Here is a 23,972-nt window from a genome sequence, read left to right as displayed (position 1 = left end):
GCCGTGCTTCATGGTGGACTCGGACCGCGGAGCCAGACCCAAGAAAGAGACCCCCTGATCGGCCGCACGCCCGACCCTCAAACCCTGCACAAGCATTCCCCGGCTGCCTATAAGGCCCCCGCCCCCCCCCCCCCCCCCCCCCCCCAGTCTCTGATCGGCCTGCCCCGACTCCGCAGCCGCCACACGTGTATCCCGACTGGCAATAGCAGGTTAATTCCACGCCGTTGGGAACTCGGCCAGTCGGGGGCGGAGAATGTCAGAGTAGGCCTCTGGCAATGACGCACTGCGGCACGGCGTACTCCCCGGTAACGCCGCTTTCGGGTGCCCAGATAATCGGCGAACTGGCACCGTTCAAATTGGATTCCCTGCCCTGGCGCTGGCCGCAATTTCAGCGTTGGGGTGCAGAGAATCAAGTCCCCTATTTCTGCACTTGGCAGCCCTTGTGCCTTCCTCCGACCTCATCCTCAGGTCACTTGGCCTGTTTCCGGTCCCTAAACGCCCCAACCCCAGTCATTTGCAGCCACTTTCCCCTGAGGCACATGGCCAGTCAGGAATTTTTACAATCCCTGCTCCCTGCCACCAGGATGAACTGTATTCCTGAATAGTCTGTTTCCCATTCAGAATTTCAATCTGTGTGACTTTAATCTTCCTGGTAACTAGTGACAAGTGACTGCTTTTCTTTTAATTGGGTAATTTTCCATGATGAACCAATCAGCTAACCTCTCCATTAGTGTGCCTTCAGGAAGGTTGAGGGTTCAATGTAAACAGTAAAATGGGGGCTCCGTGGACTCGCTGGTTTAATGGTTTCTCTGGTCTGTAAGTTCCTCCTCAGAGAGTTTGATTCCCAGTCACTGATTGGAACAGGAACAGTGGAATTCCAGAATGTTCCTGATCCTTTTCTCCATCTCCCTGTGTTTTTCCCGGGTCTCTCCCGGTAAGTACAGAATTCACTCTTCCATTCTCTCTCTCTCTCTCTGGGGTTAATGTGAATCTTTTGGGGAGAGTTTGAAATGGGTGATATTTGATCAGACGCCTGTTATCCAGCCAGCCTGATATCTGACACCATTGAAGTCAGCACAGCGTGTCAGACTCTGATGGGATTTGTGTCCAGCTCTCCTGACAGCAGGATGTAGAAACACCCGGATCACAGAAGCCTGGGGCAAAGGCCCCATTCCCCAGCCCCATGACTATTTATACCCTCTGTACCAAACAATTCTCTTCATGCAGACTCCCATGGTCCTTTTTCGATCCTGAACTAAATTAATGCCAGCCCATGCCGACCCACGCCCTGCCCCCTTTCCTGTTACACCAGCTCACCCAGTATCCACTATGGGTACATGGTCGTGTGCCCCTTGAAATGGGCGCATTCCCAGAGGGTCTTGTGACTAAACCAGCCAATGGGGTCAAGAGTGCATGAACCCTGTGTGGTGATACACCACTGTACTTCCCTACCATTGTGCATAGCATATAATAGTTGTGCGTAACGTGGCCCTGTAACACTGTGTATTGTACTGTAGCTCTGCAGAGGTTCGACTGTAGCTCTGCAGAGGTTCGGTCACCGGTAGGTAACCCGACCTGACCACGGAGAGCTCCGCCTTAGCCACTCCCCCGGGAGTTAGTATAAGAACCCTCTTCTGGGACCGGCCCCATTCTGTCTGGGGTCGTCTGTGTCGGGTAAGCCTCCCATGTAGTATATTAAAGCCTGAGTTAAAGTCTCACATGTCTTTGTGGTTCTTGACGCTTAGCGCATCACCCTGGGGGGCAGAGCGTGAGTTTCCCAGTTAGTTAGGAGTTTGGAGTCTTGGAACATGGTAGTTTTTTTCTCACTCTGCCTGTAGTTTCTTGCTTGAATAAACCGTTCATTCATTAATCTAATGGCGGGTCGCCCGTCTGTCAGGACAGTCCAGTATAGACTGTTGGTGAGATTGAATACATTCTTTAAATGTCTATTGACTAAATCAATATTATAAAATAACTCATTTATTTAAACCCAAACCCATGCTGCAGAGAACAGCGGGGGTCACGTGACCTCCTCGACCGAGGCCTTGGCAAACCTCGAGACCACGTGACGCCCGGCCTATTAGGGCAAATCACGTGTGATTCCAGCAGGCTGGAGGCCTTTAAAATCTGCAGAACAGATCCCACCCGGGAGAAGAGTTGGGAGTAGCTGGCTGGTATTGTAATGTGCCTTCATACTTTTTGTGAATAGCTTCTGCCAATGAATAAAGTGTCTGTTGCTGTTATCTGCTGGTGGTCACCTGGAGTTCCTGTTATTACATTGGCGACGAAGGTAGAAGGACCTGATTGTGGGATGGACACTGTAGTTTTTCCAGGCCTGGTTCCTAGTTATTTCCAGGGCCCGGTGCAAGCAGCACCAGCATGCTGCTTTTTGGTAAACTTGAGTCAAAGAACAAAGAACAAACAAAGAAACGTACAGCACAGGAACAGGCCCTTCGGCCCTCCAAGCCCGTGCCGACCATGCTGCCCGACTAAACTACAATCTTCGACACTTCCTGGGTCCGTATCCTTCTATTCCCATCCTATTCATATATTTGTCAAGATGCCCCTTAAATGTCCCTATCGTCCCTGCTTCCACTACCTCCTCCGGTAGCGAGTTCCAGGCACCCACTACCCTCTGCGTAAAAAACTTGCCTCGTACATCTACTCTAAACCTTGCCCCTCTCACCTTAAACCTGTGCCCCTTAGTAATTGACCCCTCTACCCTGGGGAAAAGCCTCTGACTATCCACTCTGTCTATGCCCCTCATAATTTTGTATACCTCTATCAGGTCTCCCCTCAACCTCCTTCGTTCCAGTGAGAACAAACCGAGTTTATTCAACCGCTCCTCATAGCTAATGCCCTCCATACCAGGCAACATTCTGGTAAATCTCTTCTGCACCCTCTCTAAAGCCTCCACATCCTTCTGGTAGTGTGGCGACCAGAATTGAACACTATACTCCAAGTGTGGCCTAACTAAGGTTCTATACAGCTGCAACATGACTTGCCAATTCTTATACTCAATGCCCCGGCCAATGAAGGCAAGCATGCCGTATGCCTTCTTGACTACCTTCTCCACCTGTGTTGCCCCTTTCAATGACCTGTGGACCTGTACTCCTAGATCTCTTTGACTTTCAATACTCTTGAGGGTTCTACCATTCACTGTATATTCCCTACCTGCATTAGACCTTCCAAAATGCATTACCTCACATTTGTCCGGATTAAACTCCATCTGCCATCTCTCCGCCCAAGTCTCCAGACAATCTAAATCCTGCTGTATCCTCAGACAGTCCTCATCGCTATCCGCAATTCCACCAACCTTTGTGTCGTCTGCAAACTTACTAATCAGATCAGTTACATTTTCCTCCAAATCATTTATATATACTACAAAGAGCAAAGGTCCCAGCACTAATCCCTGTGGAACACCACTGGTCACAGCCCTCCAATTAGAAAAGCATCCCTCCATTGCTACCCTCTGCCTTCTATGGCCTAGCCAGTTCTGTATCCACCTTGCCAGCTCACCCCTGATCCCATGTGACTTCACCTTTTGTAATAGTCTACCATGAGGGACCTTGTCAAAGGCCTTACTGAAGTCCATATAGACAACATCTACTGCCCTACCTGCATCAAACATCTTAGTGACCTCCTCGAAAAACTCTATCAAGTTAGTGAGACACGACCTCCCCTTCACAAAACCGTGCTGCCTCTCACTAATACGTCCATTTGCTTCCAAATGGGAGTAGATCCTGTCTCGAAGAATTCTCTCCAGTAATTTCCCTACCACTGAAGTAAGGCTCACCGGCCTGTAGTTCCCGGGATTATCCTTGCTACCCTTCTTCAACAGAGGAACAACATTGGCTATTCTCCAGTCCTCCGGGACATCCCCTGAAGACAGCGAGGATCCAAAGATTTCTGTCAAGGCCTCAGCAATTTCCTCTCCAGCCTCCTTCAGTATTCTGGGGTAGATCCCATCAGGCCCTGGGGACTTATCTACCTTAATATTTTTTAAGACACCCAACACCTCATCTTTTTGGATCACAATGTGACCCAGGCTATCTACACCCCCTTCTCCAGACTCTACATCTACCAATTCCTTCTCTTTGGTGAATACTGAGGCAAAGTATTCATTTAGTACCTCGCCTATTTCCTCTGGCTCCACACATAGAGTCCCTTGCCTATCCTTCAGTGGGCCAACCCTTTCCCTGGCTACCATCTTGCTTTTTATGTACGTGTAAAAAGCCTTGGGATTTTCCTTAACCCTATTTGCCAATGACTTTTCGTAACCCCTTCTAGCCCTCCTGACTCCTTGCTTAAGTTCCTTCCTACTTTCCTTATATTCCACGCAGGCTTCGTCTGTTCCCAGCCTTTTAGCCCTGACAAATGCCTCCTTTTTCTTTTTGACGAGGCCTACAATATCACTCGTCATCCAAGGTTCCCGAAAATTGCCGTATTTATCTTTCTTCCTCACAGGAACATGCCGGTCCTGTATTCCTTTCAACTGCCACTTGAAAGCCTCCCACATGTCAGATGTTGATTTGCCCTCAAACATCCGCCCCCAATCTATGTTCTTCAGTTCCCGCCTAATATTGTTATAATTAGCCTTCCCCCAATTTAGCACATTCATCCTCGGACCACTCTTATCCTTGTCCACCAGTACTTTAAAACTTACTGAATTGTGGTCACTGTTACCGAAATGCTCCCCTACTGAAACATCTACCACCTGGCCGGGCTCATTCCCCAATACCAGGTCCAGTACCGCCCCTTCCCTAGTTGGACTGTCTACATATTGTTTTAAGAAGCCCTCCTGGATGCTCCTTACAAACTCCGCCCCGTCTAAGCCCCTGGCACTAAGTGAGTCCCAGTCAATATTGGGGAAGTTGAAGTCTCCCATCACCACAACCCTGTTGTTTTTACTCTTTTCCAAAATCTGTCTACCTATCTGCTCCTCTATCTCCCGCTGGCTGTTGGGAGGCCTGAAGTATACCCCCAACATTGTGACTGCACCCTTCTTATTCCTGATCTCTACCCATATAGCCTCACTGCCCTCTGAGGTGTCCTCTCGCAGTACAGCTGTGATATTCTCCCGAACAAGTAGCGCAACTCCGCCTCCCCTTTTACATCCCCCTCTATCCCGCCTGAAACATCTAAATCCTGGAACGCTTAGCTGCCAATCCTGCCCTTCCCTCAACCAGGTCTCTGTAATGGCAACAACATCATAGTTCCAAGTACTAATCCAAGCTCTAAGTTCATCTGCCTTACCCGTAATGCTCCTTGCATTAAAACATATGCACTTCAGGCCACCAGACCCGCTGTGTTCAGCAACTTCTCCCTGTCTGCTCTGCCTCAGAGCCACACTGTCCCTATTCCCTAGTTCTCCCTCAATGCTCTCACCTTCTGACCTATTGCTCCCGTGCCCACCCCCCTGCCATACTAGTTTAAACCCTCCCGTGTGACACTAGCAAACCTCGCGGCCAGGATATTTATGCCTCTCCGGTTTAGATGCAACCCGTCCTTCTTATACAGGTCACACCTGCCCCGGAAGAGCTCCCAGTGGTCCAGATAATGGAAACCCTCCCTCCTACACCAGCTGTTTAGCCACGTGTTTAGCTGCTCTATCTTCCTATTTCTAGCCTCACTGGCACGTGGCACAGGGAGTAATCCCGAGATTACAACCCTCGAGGTCCTGTCTTTTAACTTTCTGCCTAGCTCCCTGAACTCCTGCTACAGGACCTCATGCCCCTTCCTGCCTATGTCGTTAGCACCAATATGTACAACGACCTCTGCCTGTTTGCCCACCCCCTTCAGGATGCCCTCTACCCGTTCGGAGACATCCTGGACCCTGGCACCAGGGAGGCAACATACCATCCTGGAGTCTCTTTCACGTCCACAGAAGCGCCTATCTGTGCCCCTGACTATAGAGTCCCCTATTACTATTACTCTTCTGCGCTTTGACCCTCCCTTCTGAACATCAGAGCCAGCCGTGGTGCCACTGCTCTGGCTGCTGCTGTTTTCCCCTGATAGGCTATCCCCCCCAACAGTATCCAAAGGGGTATATCTGTTCGAGAGGGGGACAACCACAGGGGATTCCTGCACTGACTGCCTGCCCTTTCTGGTGGTCACCCATTTCTCTGCCTGCACCTTGGGTGTGACCACATTTACATAACTGCGATCTATGACGCTTTCCGCCACCTGCATGCTCCTAAGTGCATCCAATTGCTGCTCCAACCGAACCATGCGGTCTGTGAGGAGCTCCAGTTGGGTGCACTTTCTGCAGATGAAGCCATCCGGGACGCTGGAAGCCTCCCGGACCTGCCACATCTCACAGTCAGAGCACAGCACCCCTCTAACTGACATTGCGTCAATTAATTAAAATTAAAATTAAAATTTGTCTTTTTAAAAAAAAATATTTTAAAAAAAATTTCAAAGTTACTGTCACTATCTGTTTCCTAGCACTAGATTTCTAATAGAAATGCGATAGCTAACTATAGTACTCTCCGATCTCTGGCTTAGATATCCCTCTAAATTATAATTAAGTTATTATGTTTAATTAGTTACCAAATACTAGCCACAGCTTTTCTGTGAGTCTGAATGCTGAGGAAGATTGGGTGCAATCTGTGGAGCGTATACGCTTCTTTTTGAGAATAAACGGCATAGAACGGGACAAAAGGCAAAAAACTATTTAATTACGGCCTGTGGCACCCAGACCGACAGTCTAATAAGAAGCTTGACCGGCTCCGAGGCACCTGATTCAAAATCATTTCATGGCCTCGTGGAATTAGTTAAAGGTCATTAACACCTGAAGCCCTCTATCATCCTTCAGCAGGATAAGTTCAATTCAATGGGGAGGCCCCAGGTCAATCCGTTGTGGGTTTTATTCCCGGCTTCAGGACGTTGGTGGAATATTGTGCTTTTGGGATGTCCCTGAGTGATTTGTCACACGACAGGCTGGTGTGTGGGGTGAATAACCCAGGGATTCAGAGGTTGCTGGCGGGGCCGGAACTGGACCTAAAAGGGGCAATGGAAATAGCTTTATTCATGGAGGGGGCTGAGAAAGGCACACAGGAATTGCAAAACGTCCCTCAGGGTGAAGTCCATCAGTTAGAGCAAGTAGCAGCACCAGGAATGAAGCTTACGGTGCAGATAGGGGAAGATGCACCCACAGAGGGAGCTGGGGCAGGACCCACCAGCTTGATCCGAGGCCAAGTTTCAACGAGTTTTTTCATTGTGGAGGAAGCTAGCTCCCAGGCGGGTGCAGCTTCCGCGAGGCTGAGTGTTTTTGGTGCGGTAAAAGAGGTCACTTGAGGCATAGATGCAGAGACCAGCCAAGCCTGCCCGGCTCAGGAAGGGGAATAAAACTGGCAGCTGTTCACAGTGTGGAGGAATACTAGTGAACTGAGTGGAACGTGTTGACGATGAACTACATTGACATTGGCAGAGCAGCTCCAATAACCTCAGTACTACTTATCAACGGACCTCCTTTAAAGATGGAAGTAGACACCGGGGCTCCAACGACTGTTACAAAGGACCAGGTTTATCATTACTTGCAAGACTGGGTCCAGACATTGAGGTTGAAGAACACTGTGGCTTAGTTAGCCACTTACACAGGAGAGGTGCTAAAAGTCAAGGGGACCACGGTGTCTCTGGTGGCATATGGGCGGCAGTCGACCCAGCTCCCACTTGTCGGCGTAGGTCGTCAGGGTCCAAACTTAATGGGGCGCGACTGGCTCCAACACATGAAAGTGAATTGGGGAGAAATAATAATAATAATTGCTTATTGTAACAAGTAGGCTTCAATGAAGTTACTGTGAAAAGTCCCTAGTTGCCACATTCCGGCGCCTGTTTGGGGGGGCCGGTATGGGAATTAAACCCGCGCTGCTGGCCTTGTTCTGCATTACAAGCCAGCTGTTTAGCCCTCTGTGTTAAACCATCCCCTTGCTAAACCAGCCCCACTGCAACCCAGCTGCAACCCACTTTAATTATGCCATTTTTAAGCATACTTTCAATTTCTTTGTTAACCTGTGCCAGTTTTAAAGGGTTAAGTCTATATGGATGTTATTTAATTGGAACAGCATTTCCCACATCTACATCATGTATAACCATTTTAGTACTTCCCAACTTATCTCCATAAACCTGCCCATGTGATATCAATAACTCTTAAAGTCAGTTTGTTTTTCCTTTGGAAGGTAACTCAACAATTTATCCCAATTTTTAAGAACATCCTTGTTTTCCAATTTAATTTGAGGGATGCCAAATTCAGAGTCATCTGGATTTGGTTCTTCACTTTGAGTTAGAATCATTAAAACCTCCTTTTGCCCTCCTTCCCTTTCAAAGTACCTTTTAAGCATAGTCACATGACACACTCGGTGAGTTTTCCTTCTATCCGGCATTCTTACCACACAATTCACCTCACTTAATTTCCTTTCAATCTGATAAGGTCCACAAAATATTGCTTTTAAAGGTTCACCTACCACTGGTAACAATACTAAAACTTTATCTCCACTGGCAAAATTACGAACTTTTGCTTTCTTATCTGCTGCCCATTTCATCACATGTTGTGCAACTTTTAAATGTTGTCTAGCCAATTCACCTGCTCTATTTAATCGTTCCCTAAAATTTGACATGTAATCCAATAATGTAAGTTACGACTGTTCACTCACTAATTTTTCCTTAATCAATTTAAGTAGTCCTCTTACCTCATGACCAACATTTAGTTCAAAAGGACTGCATTTGGTTGACTCATTACGTGCATCCCTAATTGCAAACAGTACGAATGGAATTCCTTTATCCCAATCCTCTGGATAATCTTGACAATAAGCCCTCAACATTGTCTTTAATGTCTGATGCCCCCTTCCGAATGCTGCCTGTGATTCTGGATGGTACACAATTGATTTAAATTGTTTTATTCCTAAGCTATCCTTAACTTCCTTGAGTAACATTGAGGTAAATTTGATCCTTGATCCAATTGTATTTCTGTGGGTAGTCCATATATAGTAAAGAATTTAAGTAACTCCTCCACAATCTTTTTAGCTGTAATATTACGTACTGGAATGGCCTCTGGAAACCTAGTAGACACATCCATTATAGTCAAAAGATATTGATTCCCACTTTTCGTTTTAGGAAGCGGACCTACGTAATCAATTAAGACTCTTGTAAAAGGTTCCTCAAATGCTGGAATAGTTATTCGGAGCATTGGTTTTATCACTGCTTGAGGTTTCCCTATCACTTGCCATGTGTGACATGATCAACAAAATGTAACTACATCTTTATGTAGTCCAGGCCAATAAAAATGTTTTTGGATTTTAGCTTGGGTTTTCCTTATTCCCAAATGACCTCCCACTGGTACCTCATGTGCTACTCGCATCACCTCCTTTCTATACCCTGCTGGCAGTACCACTTGATGAACCTCTGCCCATTTTTCATCTTTATTAATAAAATCAGATTCATCTTGAGAAAGGTCACTCATGCATGATGCATTATAAGGGGGGGTGAAGAAAGGGATTTAGTTCAGTGTCGTGCGGTAATCATGTAAAAAGAAAATCAATTTCCAATGACTGAATATGTAAGTCCATTTTCTCATCAAGACATCATTTTTACGGTACTAACATTCTGGTATGCACTCAGATTCCTCTTCCGTGTACGCTTTCTGATACATCCGTTTTATTTCTATATCTTTCTTTTGTAACTCCGCCAATTTTCCTGAACTAAGAATAGCCGCCTCATCTCCACCTGTTCTTGTTCTTTTCCAACCATCTGATCAAAAATCGTTTCTGATAATTGCACTTCAACTTTATCTTCACTCTTTGATTTCTCCTCTTGTCTTAACCTGTGACTTTGCAATCTTGTTACTACACAATCCGGAAAAATCCCAAGATATTCGTCCTTCAACACTTCAGTTGTCTGATTTTCCACTGGCTTATCAACCACAGTAGGCATCACTCCCACCTGCGATCCAGCTATATCATGAATGAGTGGAGATAGTGGGTTGAGCTCTTCATGGTTCCAAGAGAAACAATGGAAGGAATTGTAATCCCAGTTTCATTATTCCCCAGCAGTGGGGGGGTGTGAGCCCAGTACATACATGTTATATTCCTAACTTTCAATAGAGGAACACAGGGAATATAGTAACAAGAGGAGGTCATTAGCCCGTCGAGCCTGACTGCCATTTAATACGATCGTGGCTGATCAGACACTTCAATGTCTTTTATGCCCAAAATCCCTCCACATTATTGTCAATCAGAAATCTATCAATCTCTACTTTACGCACACTAAATGACTGAAGCTCCATAACCCTCTGGGGTAGGGAATTCTAAAAATTCACAACCCTCTGTGTGCAGAAATTTCTCCTCCCCACGATCCCGAGTGGCTCAGGAAATACAGGCCCAGTTTTCCCATCTCTCTTTATTAGACCAGTCCCACCATCCCCGGAACAAGTCTGGCTAATCTTCACAGCTCTTTGTCTGTGGCAATAATATCCTTTGTGAGATAGGCTGACCAAAGCTGCACAGTACTCCCGGTGGAGTCTAAGCTCCGATACCGTTGAAGCAAATCATCACTACTCCTGTACTCAAATCCTCTTGCGCTCAATGCTAACATTCATAGAATTCCCTATAGTGCAGAAGGAGGCCATTCAGCCCAGTTTGCGCACTCCCTTCAAAAGAGCAATTCACCCACACCCCTGCCTTATCCCCGTAACCCCACCTAACCTTTTTGCACACTAAGGGGCAATTTAGCATGACCAATGCACCTAACCTGCACATCTTTGGACTGTGAGAGGAAACCGGAGCACCCGGAGGAAACCCACGCAGACACGGGGAGAAAGTGCAAACTCCACACAGACAGTAACCCGAGGTCGGGATCGAACCTGGATCCCTGGCGCTGTGAGGCAGCAGTGCTAACCTCTGTACCACCGTACGACTCCCTTTGCCTTCCTCATAGCGTGCTGCACCTGTACGCTAGCCTTCAGTGACTTTGTACGTCTACACTTTCTAATTTCTTAACATTTAGGAAATACTCTGCACATCTGTTACTTCGACCAAAATGGATGACCTCACTTTATTCCACATTATATTCCATCTGCCATGTTCTTGCCCATTCACTCGGTCTGTCTAAATCCTCCTGTAGCCATTTTACATCTTCCTCACAATGTACATCCCCACCTAACTTTGAGTCACCTGCAAACTTGGAAATATTATATTTCATCTCCTTATGCAAATCATTGATATATATTGTGACCAGCTGGGCCCTAAGTACTGATTCTTACGGTACCCCACTAGCCACAGCCTGTCTACATGAGAATGACCCGCTTATTCCTGCTCTCTGCCTGTTAGCCAATCTTCAATCCATGACAGATGTTGCCTCCTGCACGAGCTTTATCCAATGTGGATATTTAGGAGTTGGCATTCCCTTTAAAAAGTGAGCAATGTGCTACAAAGGTGATCGATCACTCAAGGTCAGATGACCTGCCCTGGGAATTTAAAAAGTGACTCACTGTCTAATAGACAAAATGTTCTATCACTGGTAAACAGCTGCCAACCACACTAATGCTGAGACCATCGAAAGACATTGCCGATTTGAATGGGCCTTTTTTGAAATAAGGAAGATCATCATTATAACCTCCTCAGGATGAATGTGTGAAAACAATAAACCAGGATGTGGCTGATTGTCCCAATGTGACCACAATTTCAAAAAGGAATTGTGAGAAAGGAGCCATGTTTGTCTCCTTTTAATCTCTAAATGCTGTCTGCAGAAAGCTAGGATAGAAAGGACAATAACATCAATGCCTTTAGACCCGGAGGCTATAATGTAAGGTCTCCAATCCTGTGCCACTTCAGGACAATAATACAGCAGACTGAACTCCCGGTACTGAGACTATAAGCTTTGTGACCTGCAGAAAGTCATAGAACCATAGAATCCCTACAGTGCAGAATGAGGATGTTCTGCCCATCGAGTCTGCACTGACCCGACAAAAGAGCATTCTACCTGGGCCCACTCCCCCACCATGTCCCTGTAACCCCACAAACCTGCAAATCTTTGGAAACTGACCTAGAAACATAGAATTCCTACAGAAGGTGGCCATTCAGCTTGTCGAGTCTGCATTGACCCTCTGAAAGAGCATCCTACCCACCTGCCCTACCCCCGTAACCCCACCTAACCTGCACATCTTTGGACTGTGGGAAGAAATCAGAGCACCCGGACAAAACCCACGCAGACACAGAGAGCAAGTGCAAACTCCACACAGACAGTCACTCAAGGCCGGAATTGAACTCGGGTCCCTGGCGCTGTGAGGCAGCAGTGCTAACCACTGTGTCACCGTGCTGCCCTTGAGAGAACCCTGGCAATGACTGTGATATTCGTCTTCAACTGTTGATTCACCCAAACTATATATCTTCAGGTGTGAGGACATCTTTTCATCACAACTACAATGCATATTTTCCAGAGCATGAGAATCACATGAGTTATGAACTGTTCCTTTTGCTGATAACATGTAAACTTGCATTATTTTCTTTAACTAGACTTTGCTTGAGTCTATTTGTATTCCCTCTAGAGTGAGTGCATTTCATGGTGAGTGGTAAATTATGAAACCATCTTTCTTTCTTTAAACTCACAAGAAGCTTGCTGCTGCTTGTATAGATTGTCCACACCTGTTGTTGTTAAAGGTTCACTGATTACAGAAGGTTGGGAAGGGAACTGAGATTTCAGAAATTCTCTCACCCTGTCCGTAACAGTGTGTGTCACAGAATCTTTACAGTGCAGAAGAAGGCCATTTGACCCATCGAGTCTGAACAGGCTCTCTGAAAGTACATTGTACCTAGTCCCACTCCCCTGCCTTATCCTTGTAATCTTGTCCATTCTTTCTTTTCAGATAGAATTCCAATTTCCTTTTGTACACCTCAATAAAACCTCCAGCACCCCCTCAGGAAGTTCATTCCAGACGTCAACCACCCTCTGGGTGAAAGCATTTTCCTCACATCACTTCTACTCCTTTTGTCCATTATTTTCAATCCGTGCCCTCTCATTCTTGATGTTCTCTTGAGTGAGAACATTTTCCACTCTTTACCCTGTCCGTGCCCCTCAGCATCTTGATTACCTACATCAGGTTTCCTCTCAGCCTTCATTTCTCCAAATAAAACAGACCCAACCTCTCCAATCAATCCTCACAGCTACAGTTCTTTATCCCCGGAATCTTTGCAACTGTTGTGACCTGAGATAGTCAACACGGTTTTGCAACAGAGATAGTCAACACGGTTTTGTGAAGGGTAGGTCGTGCCTCACAAACCTTATTGAGTTCTTTGAGAAGGTGACCAAACAGGTGGATGAGGGTTAAGCAGTTGATGTGGTGTATATGGATTTCAGTAAAGCATTTGATAAGGTTCCCCACGGTAGGTTACTGCAGAAAATACGGAGGCATGGGATTCAGGGTGATTTAGCAGTTTGGATCAGAAATTGGCTAGCTGGAAGAAGAGAAAGGGTGGTGGTTGATGGGAAATGTTCAGACTGGAGTCCAGTTACTAGTGGTGTACCACAAGGATCTGTTTTGGGGCCACTGCTGTTTGTCATTTTTATAAATGACCTGGAGGAGGGCGTAGAAGGATGGGTGAGTAAATTTGCAGATGACACTAAAGTCGGTGGAGTTGTGGACAGTACGGAAGGATGTTACAAATTACAAAGGGACATAGATAAGCAGCAGCGCTGGGCTGAGAGGTGGCAAATGTAGTTTAATGCAGAAAAGTGTGAGGTGATTCATTTTGGAAGGAATAACAGGAAGACAGAGTACTGGGCTAATGTCAGATTCTTGGTAGTGTGGATGAGCAGAGAGATCTCGGTGTCTATGTACATAGATCCCTGAAAGTTGCCACCCAGGTTGAGAGGGTTGTTAAGAAGGCGTACGGTGTGTTAGCTTTTATTGGTAGAGGGATTGAGTTTCGGAGCCATGATGTCATGTTGCAGCTATACAACACTCTGGTGCAGCCGCATTTGGAGTATTGCGTGCAATTCTGGTCGCCGCATTATAGGAAGGATGTGGAAGCATTGGAAAGGGTGCAGAGGAGATTTACCAGAATGTTGCCTGGTATGGAGGGAAAATCTTATGAGGAAAGGCTGAGGGACTTGAGGCTGTTTTCGTTAGAGAGAAGAAGGTTAAGAGGTGACTTAATTGAGGCATACAAGATGATCAGAGGATTGGATAGGGTGGACAGTGAGAGCCTTTTTCCTCGGATGGTGATGTCTAGCACGAGTGGACATAGCTTTAAATTGAGGGGAGATAGATATAAGACAGATGTCAGAGGTAGGTTCGTTACTCAGAGAGTAGTAAGGGCGTGGAATGCCCTGCCTGCAACAGTAGTGGACTCGCCAACACTAAGGGAATTCAAACGGTCATTGGATAGACATATGGACGATAAGGGAATAGTGTAGATGGACTTTAGAGTGGTTTCACAGGTCGGCGCAACATCGAGGGCCGAAGGGCCTGTACTGCGCTGTAATGTTCTATGTTCTATGTTCACTGAGCTGCTCTTTAATTGTTTGTTTTACAGACACTAACTCATTGACTGTGATATACACGGCGGTCTCCGGAATCAGAGGTTTTCCCCAGGTTTCAAAAGCTGCGATGATCAATGGAGTTCAAGTTAATTATCATGACAGTAACAGTCGACGGACTATCCCCAGGCTGCAAACTGTGGCAGACACTATCAATGAGGAATTCTGGGAGCGTCTCACTGATCTCAGCAACAAACAATCCGACATGGCGGGGGAGAGTCTGAGTATAATGATGAAGAACACAAACCAGACATCCGGTAAGATCAGCGATGTGGAATCTCCCAGTAACTCTCCTGTTTAATGTGTGTCAGACAGGTACCCAGCCACAGTCATACTGTAGACTGTGACACTGGGGTGTACAGTGGGACCATGAATCAAGGACATGGAGGGTTCGTCTGTTCCTCCTCCCTATTCTGATTGAGACTGTTACAAAGTTGTGTTGACGTTGATGAAGATGAAGAGATGGGTTTGTGAATGAACAAGTTGAGAATATGGTGAGACGGTTGAGATCGTCCAGGAAAGGGCAACCTTTTGGGAATTTGCTGACTTCTTGTGTCTCAATGTGTATTGATATATATGGGGTGAGATTGATCTTCTCCAGGATTACAGAACGGACAATATGAATCCAGGAGACAGTGTGAAAGGGGAATGGGAATCTCTGCAAGAAATCTCTCCGTGAGATAAGGGATTGAAGATTATCGAGGACAGAAGCAGTCACTCGTGGATGGGGAATGTGAGGAGAATTATCAACATATTAACACGACTGAGCACAAGTGCATGTGGGAGGAGATTGTGATATTCCTGCTCACACCATGACTGATTAACCATTTGTACTGCCGCACTAACTGAAGAGAGTGGAATTGTGGTTGTGCATTCACTGCATCAATGTTATAGTGATTAACCGTTGAATGATACTGGATTTGGGAACACGTCAGAAGCTCTGGGTGTGATCTACTGGCCACGTCCCGCCTGAAATGGGGAGCGACTAGGAAAGTCGGTGACGGGAGAGGTCTCTTCCGGGATATACAATAAGGGCAGCACGGTAGCATTGTGGACAGCACAATTGCTTCACAGCTCCAGGGTCCCAGGTTCGATTCCGGCTTGGGTCACTGTCTGTGCGGAGTCTGCACGTCCTCCCCGTGTCTGCGTGGGTTTCCTCCGGGTGCTCCGGTTTCCTCCCACAGTCCAAAGATGTGCAGGTTAGGTGAATTGGCCAATGATAAATTGCCCTTAGTGTCCAAAATTGCCCTTGGTGTTGGGTGGAGGTGTTGAGTTTGGGTAGGGTGCTCTTTCCAAGAGCCGGTGCAGACTCAATGGGCCGAATGGCCTCCTTCTGCACTGTAAATTCAATGATAATCTATGATTAATCTAGGACAAAGGTTCGGCACAACATTGTGGGCCGAAGGGCCTGTTCTGTGCTGTATTTTCTATGTTCTATGTTCTATACCAGCTCGCCACGCCTCGCGTGATCTAATGGGACCTTCGCGAGGAGTGGTGGATGAGGGTTGAGGTGAGGGGTTGGGGTTTTATGGGGCAGAGGGGTATAATATGTGAGGTGGGCTGGGGGTTTGGGGTGGGTCATCACTTAAAGATTTAGCACAACAAAATTAAACCTGGTACGCTGCCTCAAAATTCCTATTTGTATTTAAAGTAGTGTATAAACAGCAGTTTCTAAATTGTCACTATGTCCAAAGGAGACACAATTCTGATAACATTCTGTGTGGGTGTACCAGAGGCTCGAGAATCTTGGACTCATCAATATAAATGTAAGGAACTGAACATGGAGATTGATGTAAAACAGGATGTTGACTCCCCTCTCACCCTGTTTATTATCCTTAAAAAATCTGGGAAATAAAGCCCTGTTTTTCACCCTGAGATTACCGAAAGAAAGATTTTATAAATCTTTGCACGGTCTTAGGTTCACCCCAGATTGACTGTAAATTCACAGTGTACAATGCAAATTGCATGGCAGCTTCGGGGAAAGGGAAGAAATCCTGTTCTTGAGTTCAGGCCTTACTGAGTTTTTGTACCATGTATGAATCTTCTCAGGAAAATTCAGATCAACAATTTTTACTGAACTGCTGGCTCACGTCTTATTGCCAAATCCTGGGGATAATGTCGTGAGTGTAAAATGGGCAGATGCCATTTATGGTATATTGTGGTACCAGAAAAGTATGATTGGTAGGGTTGTATCTGCTACAGAGTTGCAATGTTTTGTAACTGTAGTGATTCCTTTGTAGCCACTTTCCTAACATCAGTTGATTGCTATGTCATTAATTATCCTGAGAGAATCAGCATTGGGCCTCCAACTAATTGAGTACTTTTGAGTTGTAGCAGTCACTGCTGTAATGTGGGCAACAATATCAAATGAGAGAGCAGTCCTGAGGGACCGAATGGCCTACTCCTGCTCCTAATACACAGGTTTGCATGTAATTTGATGGATGAGATGAGCTGGGCTGTTTGGCCTTTGTCATCCATAATTAGCTTGCGAACAGAGTCTGGTGTTCTGTTTATTTTGTTGTTAATGGAAGTTTATTGAACAGCCTTTGTGAGGCAAAATTACCAGGACGGGAGTGCGGAATGAACTCCTAGTGAATCAGTAACCTGTTTTACATGGCACATGATGCTGAAAAGACTTTTCCATTGACTTTAATCTTGTCATTTGTCTACTTGTCTATTATTGCACCCTATCTTGGTGCTTTTTCAGATTGTTGAGGGATTGAAATATTGTGATAAAGTTGTGTTGCATCATTGATATCGGAAATATATTGTCGTGAGAAGCAACAATCAATGGAATCTTCAGATTTGTCGATCAAGGAAAACACAGATGCAACTGCATTCAATCTCTGTGCTCTGGCCTCTTAATAATAATAATCTTTAATAGTGTTACAAGGAGGCTTACATTAACACTGCAATGAAGTTACTGTAAAAATCCCCTCGTCGCCACACTCCGGTACCTGTGCTCTGATGGAGAATTCAGAATGTCCAATTCACCTAGCAGCACGTCTTTCGGGATTTGTGGGAGGAAACCCATGCAGACACGGGGAGAACGTGCAGAATATGCCCAGACAGTGACCCAAGCCGGAAATTGAACCCGGGTCCCTGGCGCTGTGAAGCAACAATGAAGCAACTACTGTGCCATTGTGCCGCACAAATTGTGCCACACACAGATACCTGAGGGCTCTAACTCTTCTCACTACCAGTGAAGAATGATGTCGTTCAACTATTCCTTGTTGTTTCTCAGGCGGCTGTTGATAAAAGAGAACCCAATTGCACGTCTTTATGAAATCCGAGGACGGACTTTTCCATGCAACCTGCCATGTGTTTCATGGCGGCAGAGGAAGCTCGCCATCGGCTAGTGGCTGGATCTTCTGCTCCCGCTGTTGCCAAAGGGGTTTTCCGTTGAATGCACCCCTCACCGCCGGGAAACCCATGGCGTAGGTCTGCCATTGGTGGGACCAAAAGATCCCGCCGAGGTGAACAGCAGGAAGATCTCGCCTATTAGTTTAAGTAACGTCATGCAGTCGGGCAGGAAAAAGTCTTCGACTTCTTTGACAGAATGGAAAAGATCGTGCAGTTTATCTGGGTTGTAAGAATTGAATATTTCTGCGGGAATATGAATTTCGTGTCACCATGTCCTTATGATGCACTGTACAGAACATGTTAATGAGGGCTGAAGCAGTCAGTGAAATTAGCGTTAGTAAAGTCAGATTGTTCCAGATGATCATAGGCTGCTTTCCCTTTTGAGGGGGAGAGCTGACTGATAGTGATTTAACCTCCGGGTCACCACATCTCAGACGAGGGGCAAGGTTCAGAAGGCGGGGCCTCCACGTGATACCAAGAAATAGCAGAAGACACTGTTTGGAATCATACCCAGCACAAAGGAAGATAGTTGTGTTTGTTGGAGGTTAGTCATCTCCGTTCCAGAGCATCACTGCAGAAGTTCCTTGTGATAGTGTTCTAGGTCGAACCACTGCCAGCAGCTTCATCAGTGATCTTCCTTCCATCGTAAGATTAGGAGTGGGGATGTTGGCTGATGACTGCACAATATTCAGCACCATTCACTACTCCTCAAATGCTGAAACAGTCCATGTCCAAATGTAGCAAAACCTGGATAGCATCTAGTCTTGGGCTCACAAGTGGCAAGTTACTTTTGCACCACACAAGTGCCAGGCAATGACCATTTCCTACAAGTGAGAATCCAACTATTTCCTATTTGGCATTCAACGGCATTACCATTACTGACTCCCCAGTAATAACAGCCTGAGGGTTACCATTGATCAGAAACTGAGCTGGACTAGCCATATACATGTTGTGGCTAAAAGAGCAGCAAGTAACTCACCTCCTGACTCTCCAAAGCCTGTCCACCATCTACAAGGCACAAATCAGCAGTGTGATGGAAGATATTGTTATGATAGGGAGACTCTGACCTGACCAGCTATTAGCCCATTACAGAGCCTGATTGCCTCTTTTGTCTGTAAGTTGGAGGTTAATTGCATATTCATAGCATGGTCCTATTTATTTGTTGAAACGGGACCGGGCAATCAAAAGTCCAGATAGCAATGGTGAGTTCAAGTCTGGACACCCCAGGACAGAACCATGGTTTGAGATGCTGAACAGAGCTGAGCAAGAGAAAATAATTATTTTTGAACAGATGGAGACAGAAGGATTTGGAAAGCCACCAAGAGAGGTCATAAAACGCTGCCAGAGAGACAGGCTTTCAGAAAGGGGTCTGCAGGAGCTACAGCTACTCGAGCAACAGGAATATAATCTGTACATGCAAGTATCTTTGTTGCCTGCCTGTATAAGTGGAGTTGAGAGCTGTAAGTTCATTTTAAATGCTGTTCAATGCAATATTGTGTGTTGCTGCTAAAAGATACAAGTTCTTTCCAGGTTTGAAGGTTAAAAGTTTAAATATTGTTTCTTTTGTTTTAATAAAGTTTTTGTTTGTAAAAAATAACCAAGCCCCATTTCTTATGCAATCACTCCTGGAGCGAATCGATCTTTCCGCACAGTAAAACTAATCAAAAATACATTGAGGTTCTGTTCTCGTATCTTAGCCACTGTTGGGATCTGACCAGGCCTTGGTAACAATATCCATTGGGAGAGGATGGGAAAATGAAGTTCAGTCATCATCATATTGAATGGTGCAGTATGTTTGAGGATGTATGTAGCCTACTTGCTGCATCATCTTATATTCTTAACTCTGATTTCTACCTCTTATCCAGTTCAGTTTACATCCTGCTGCTGCCTATCTTATTCCATGGGTTCAGGTTTTGCCAACAAGCAATGTACGTTCTTCACTTTAATGATCAGTTCACTGAACATTGCTCATTCACTCTCTGACAGGAATCCACATTTATCAATGGATAACGATTGTCGAGGTCACTGAAGACGGCTCCATGAAGAGATCGATGAGAGTTGGATTTGATGGAAAGGATTATATTAGTTTAGAACCAGACAGAATGAGATGGGTCGCATCCAATCACATCGCAGTGAAGACCAAAGAGAAATGGGATTTGGATCAATCCTGGAACAAATATTGGGAGTGGAGTATGGAAGTAGTAGGTGTCCAGAATTTAAACAGATATTTAGAAGCTTCAAAGGAGTATTTTGGACGGAAAGGTATTGATTTCAGTTTTGATCCATGTTCTGATCTAACTTCACTGATCTATCAAACCGGTCTCCCATTCCATTCAGTGTCTGTCTATTGTTTGTGTTTTCACCCTTTCCCGTTACAGTTCAGCCTGAAGTCTTCATCTCCAGAAGTGAGCCCAATAGTCAGTACAAGCCGCTCACTCTCTCCTGCCTGGTCACTGGGTTTTATCCTGTAGACATCGAGGTGACCTGGCTAAGGAATGGAGAGGTAATGTCTGAGACACTATCCTCGGGGGTTCGACCGAACCACGATGGGAGCCATCAGATCCAGAAAGAGATTGAAATAAATGCTGGGGATGAGGATCAATACTCCTGTCAAATTCAACACAGCAGCCTGGCAGAGCCCAAGCTCCATCAGTGGGGTAAGGAACTGGACTGGATATTTGTGTGTGTAACAGGATGAGGCCATTCAGCCCCTTGACTCTGTTCCACCATTCATTCACATCCTGACTGATCTGTCCCTCAGCTCCATTTAGCCACTATTGCTCCATATCTCTCGCTGCTCTGACCCAATAAAACTCTCTCTATCTCAGTCTGGAAGATGTCCGTTAATCCCCAGATCCCACAGCCTTTTGGTGGAGAGAGTTCCAGATTTCCACTGCCCTTTTTGTGAGGAATTGCTTCCTGATCTCACTCCTCAATGTCCTCAGCCTAATGTGAAGATGATGCTCTCTTGTTCCAGATTCCACCACCAGGGAAAATAGTTTCTCTGTATCGACCCTATCGACTCCCTTTATCATTTTAAACATCTGGATCAGATCCTCCTTCACCCTGTTAAACACAAGGAAATACAATACTGGATTCTCTCAGTTCTGAGGACATGTCCGCTTTATATAACCTGTCCTCAGAACTGAGAGAATCCAGCTCAAAGAAAAGGCTTCACATATGTCCAGAGATTAAATTCCCGACCCTTTGGCCGAGATCTACCGGCTGCATTGCGTCCGAAATGCAGCGCGGCACAACCGGTAGATGCCGCGGGGTATCACCCACGGGGTCTACCCCCCCACGCCTTTCCAATTAAGGGGCAATTTAGCGTGGCCAATCCACCTAGCTTGCACATTTTTGGGTTGTGGGGGCAAAGCCCACTCAAACACGGGGAGAATATGCAAACTCCACACGGACAGTGACCCAGAGCCGGGATTGAACCTGGGACCTCGGCGCCGTGAGGCAACAGTGCTAATCCACTGCGCCACCGTGCTGCCCCCTAGTCACACTTTAATATGCGTTCCCGAAATCTAACCCCCTAACCTTGGCGACCTCAGACGAGAGTTGTTCAGTGCTGGTCCCCACAAATGGAGACTAGATGGAATAGCACTCGTGGGGGTCTCCCAGGGTTTCAGAGACACCCAGATACATTCCCACTGGGTAGGGTGGTGTCTTGGCACTACTGGTGCCAGCCTGGCATTGCCCAGGACCCTCGTATACATGACTCGGGATTGGGAGGGGTTTGGGGGTTGAATTGGGGCTCAAGAGATGGGAATTGAAAATGGGGTCAGGATCTTTCCATGATCTGAGGCGTTCCGGAGAGCCGAGTACCTCAGTACAGGGAATGGGGCTAAGTACGGCCTGAGCCATGCAATCCCCGCTGTGGGCCCCGTTCGCCCCAATGGGCATTTGATAGTTGGGTGCTGCACGACCCTCCGAGCACCAGGCAACACCCGGCTAATTGTGCGTTCCAGGACTCTGTCCCCATTGGGTGGATCGCACAAGAATTGGCAGATATTAGGAGATGGATTTGTGGAGGGGAGCTCTTGTCTGACTCACCTCACAGGCGGATAAGGGAGTGTCTGTGGACCTGGTCCAGGTGGAATTCCAGAAGGTAAGGAGTCCGGGTACAAGGAGAAAATCCTGATCCTTTTCCAATGTTTCAGAAATACCGGATAACAGTGTGCGACACCATCAACTTGTAATTATAATGGTCCCACTGATCCTGGCACTGGCTGTTACATTCGGAATAATTGGAATGATCATCGGGTACATACATCGAAGAGGTAAGAATCCGAGAGATTGGAACATGGAACTGAGGGGACAGAGTGAGTGTGGGGGAATCCCCAGTACTGGGAGTACAGGACACTGAGAGGGGAGAGTGAGAGAGAGGGGAATGTAGAACTGTGGGGACAGAGTGAGTGTGGGGAATCTCCAGTACTGGAAGGACAGGGCACTGAGAGGGGAGAGTGAGAGAGAGGGGAATGTCGAACTGAGGGGACGGAGTGAGTGTGGGGAATCTCCAGTACTAGGAGTACAAAACCCTGAGAGGGGAGAGTGAGAGAGAGGGGAATGTAGAACTGAGGGGACAGAGTGAGTGTGGGGAATCTCCAATACTGGGAGTACAGGACACTGAGAGGGGAGAGTGAGAGAGAGGGGAATGTAGAACTGAGGGGACGGAGTGAGTGTGGGGAATCTCCAGTACTGGAAGGACAGGGCACTGAGAGGAGAGAGTGAGAGAGAGGGGAATGTCGAACTGAGGGGACGGAGTGAGTGTGGGGAATCTCCAGTACTAGGAGTACAAAACCCTGAGAGGGGAGAGTGAGAGAGAGGGGAATGTAGAACTGAGGGGACAGAGTGAGTGTGGGGGAATCTCCAGTACTGGGAGTACACGACACTGAGAGGGGAGAGTGAGAGAGAGGGGAATGTAGAACTGAGGGGACAGAGTGAGTGTGGGGAATCTCCAGTACTGGGAGTACAGGACACTGAGTGGGGAGAGTGAGAGAGAGGGGAATGTAGAACTGCGGGGACAGAGTGAGTGTGGGGAATCTCCAGTACTGGGAGTACAAAACCCTGAGAGAGGAGAGTGAGAGAGAGGGGAATGTAGAACTGAGGGGACAGAGTGAGTGTGGGGGAATCTCCAGTACTGGGAGTACAGGACACTGAGAGGGGAGAGTGAGAGAGAGGGGAATGTAGAACTGAGGGGACAGAGTGAGTGTGGGGAATCTCCAGTACTGGGAGTAGAGGACACAGAGGGGAGAGTGAGAGAGAGGGGAATGTAGAACTGAGGGGACAGAGTGAGTGTGGGGAATCTCCAGAACTTGGAGTACAGGACACTGTGAGGGGAGAGTGAGAGAGAGGGGAATGTAGAACTGAGGGGACAGAGTGAGTGTGGGGGAATCTCCAGTGCTGGGAGTACAGGACACAGCGAGGGGAGAGTGAGAGAGAGGGGAATGTAGCACTGAGGGGACAGAGTGAGTGTGGGGAATCTCCAGTATTGGGAGTACAGGACACTGAGAGGGGAGAGCGAGAGAGAGGGGAATGTAGAACTGAGGGGACAGTGAGTGTGGGGGAATCTCCAGTACTGGGAGTACAGGACACTGAGAGGGGAGAGTGAGAGAGAGGGGAATGTAGAACTGAGGGGACAGTGAGTGTGGGGAATCTCCAGTACTGGGAGTACAGAACACTGTGTTGAATAAGCTGATTTAATTCCCACACACAGATACATGTATAAACACATCTTGTTCCTGGTCTGATCTTCCTTTGTGTGATCAGCCCAGACCAGGTCTAATATTGATCATTAAACCCACCACACACACTCACATCCTCACCTACTGAATATGGATGGAATGGAAGAGATCTACAGGATCTCTATAAAGTGTAAGGATGGAGGGGAGTGTGGGAATGAGTGTTTCTCACACAATCTCCATTCCCTCACACTTACTGTGTTCTCACTCTCTGATAATGGATTATTCCCCATTCTAACCGACATTTATTTTACTTCTGCAGATTCGCCGAGTGTGATCTACACAACAGCTCCCAGTCAGTGACTGAGGGACAGATTGTTGATAATTAAA

The 23,972-nt window shown here is 46.6% G+C and overlaps 1 protein-coding gene across 1 annotated transcript in view; it reads left to right on the top strand.

Moving 5' to 3' along the window:
- Window positions 1–729: 729 nt before the first annotated feature.
- LOC140389075 (uncharacterized) overlaps window positions 730–23,972 on the top strand; it is an 80,640-nt gene continuing 57,397 nt past the window's right edge. Inside the window, exons 1-6 of the mRNA XM_072473236.1 lie at window positions 730–934; window positions 14,529–14,789; window positions 19,882–20,157; window positions 20,274–20,552; window positions 22,062–22,181; window positions 23,905–23,937. Of these exons, the coding sequence (XP_072329337.1) occupies window positions 883–934; window positions 14,529–14,789; window positions 19,882–20,157; window positions 20,274–20,552; window positions 22,062–22,181; window positions 23,905–23,937 (1,021 nt within the window). The 5' untranslated portion in view covers window positions 730–882. The remainder of the gene's footprint in view (window positions 935–14,528; window positions 14,790–19,881; window positions 20,158–20,273; window positions 20,553–22,061; window positions 22,182–23,904; window positions 23,938–23,972) is intronic.

Source organism: Scyliorhinus torazame, chromosome 14 (genome assembly GCF_047496885.1).
Source record: "Scyliorhinus torazame isolate Kashiwa2021f chromosome 14, sScyTor2.1, whole genome shotgun sequence".
Classification (NCBI taxonomy): domain Eukaryota; kingdom Metazoa; phylum Chordata; class Chondrichthyes; order Carcharhiniformes; family Scyliorhinidae; genus Scyliorhinus; species Scyliorhinus torazame.
This window is presented reverse-complemented; position numbering and strand designations above follow the sequence as displayed.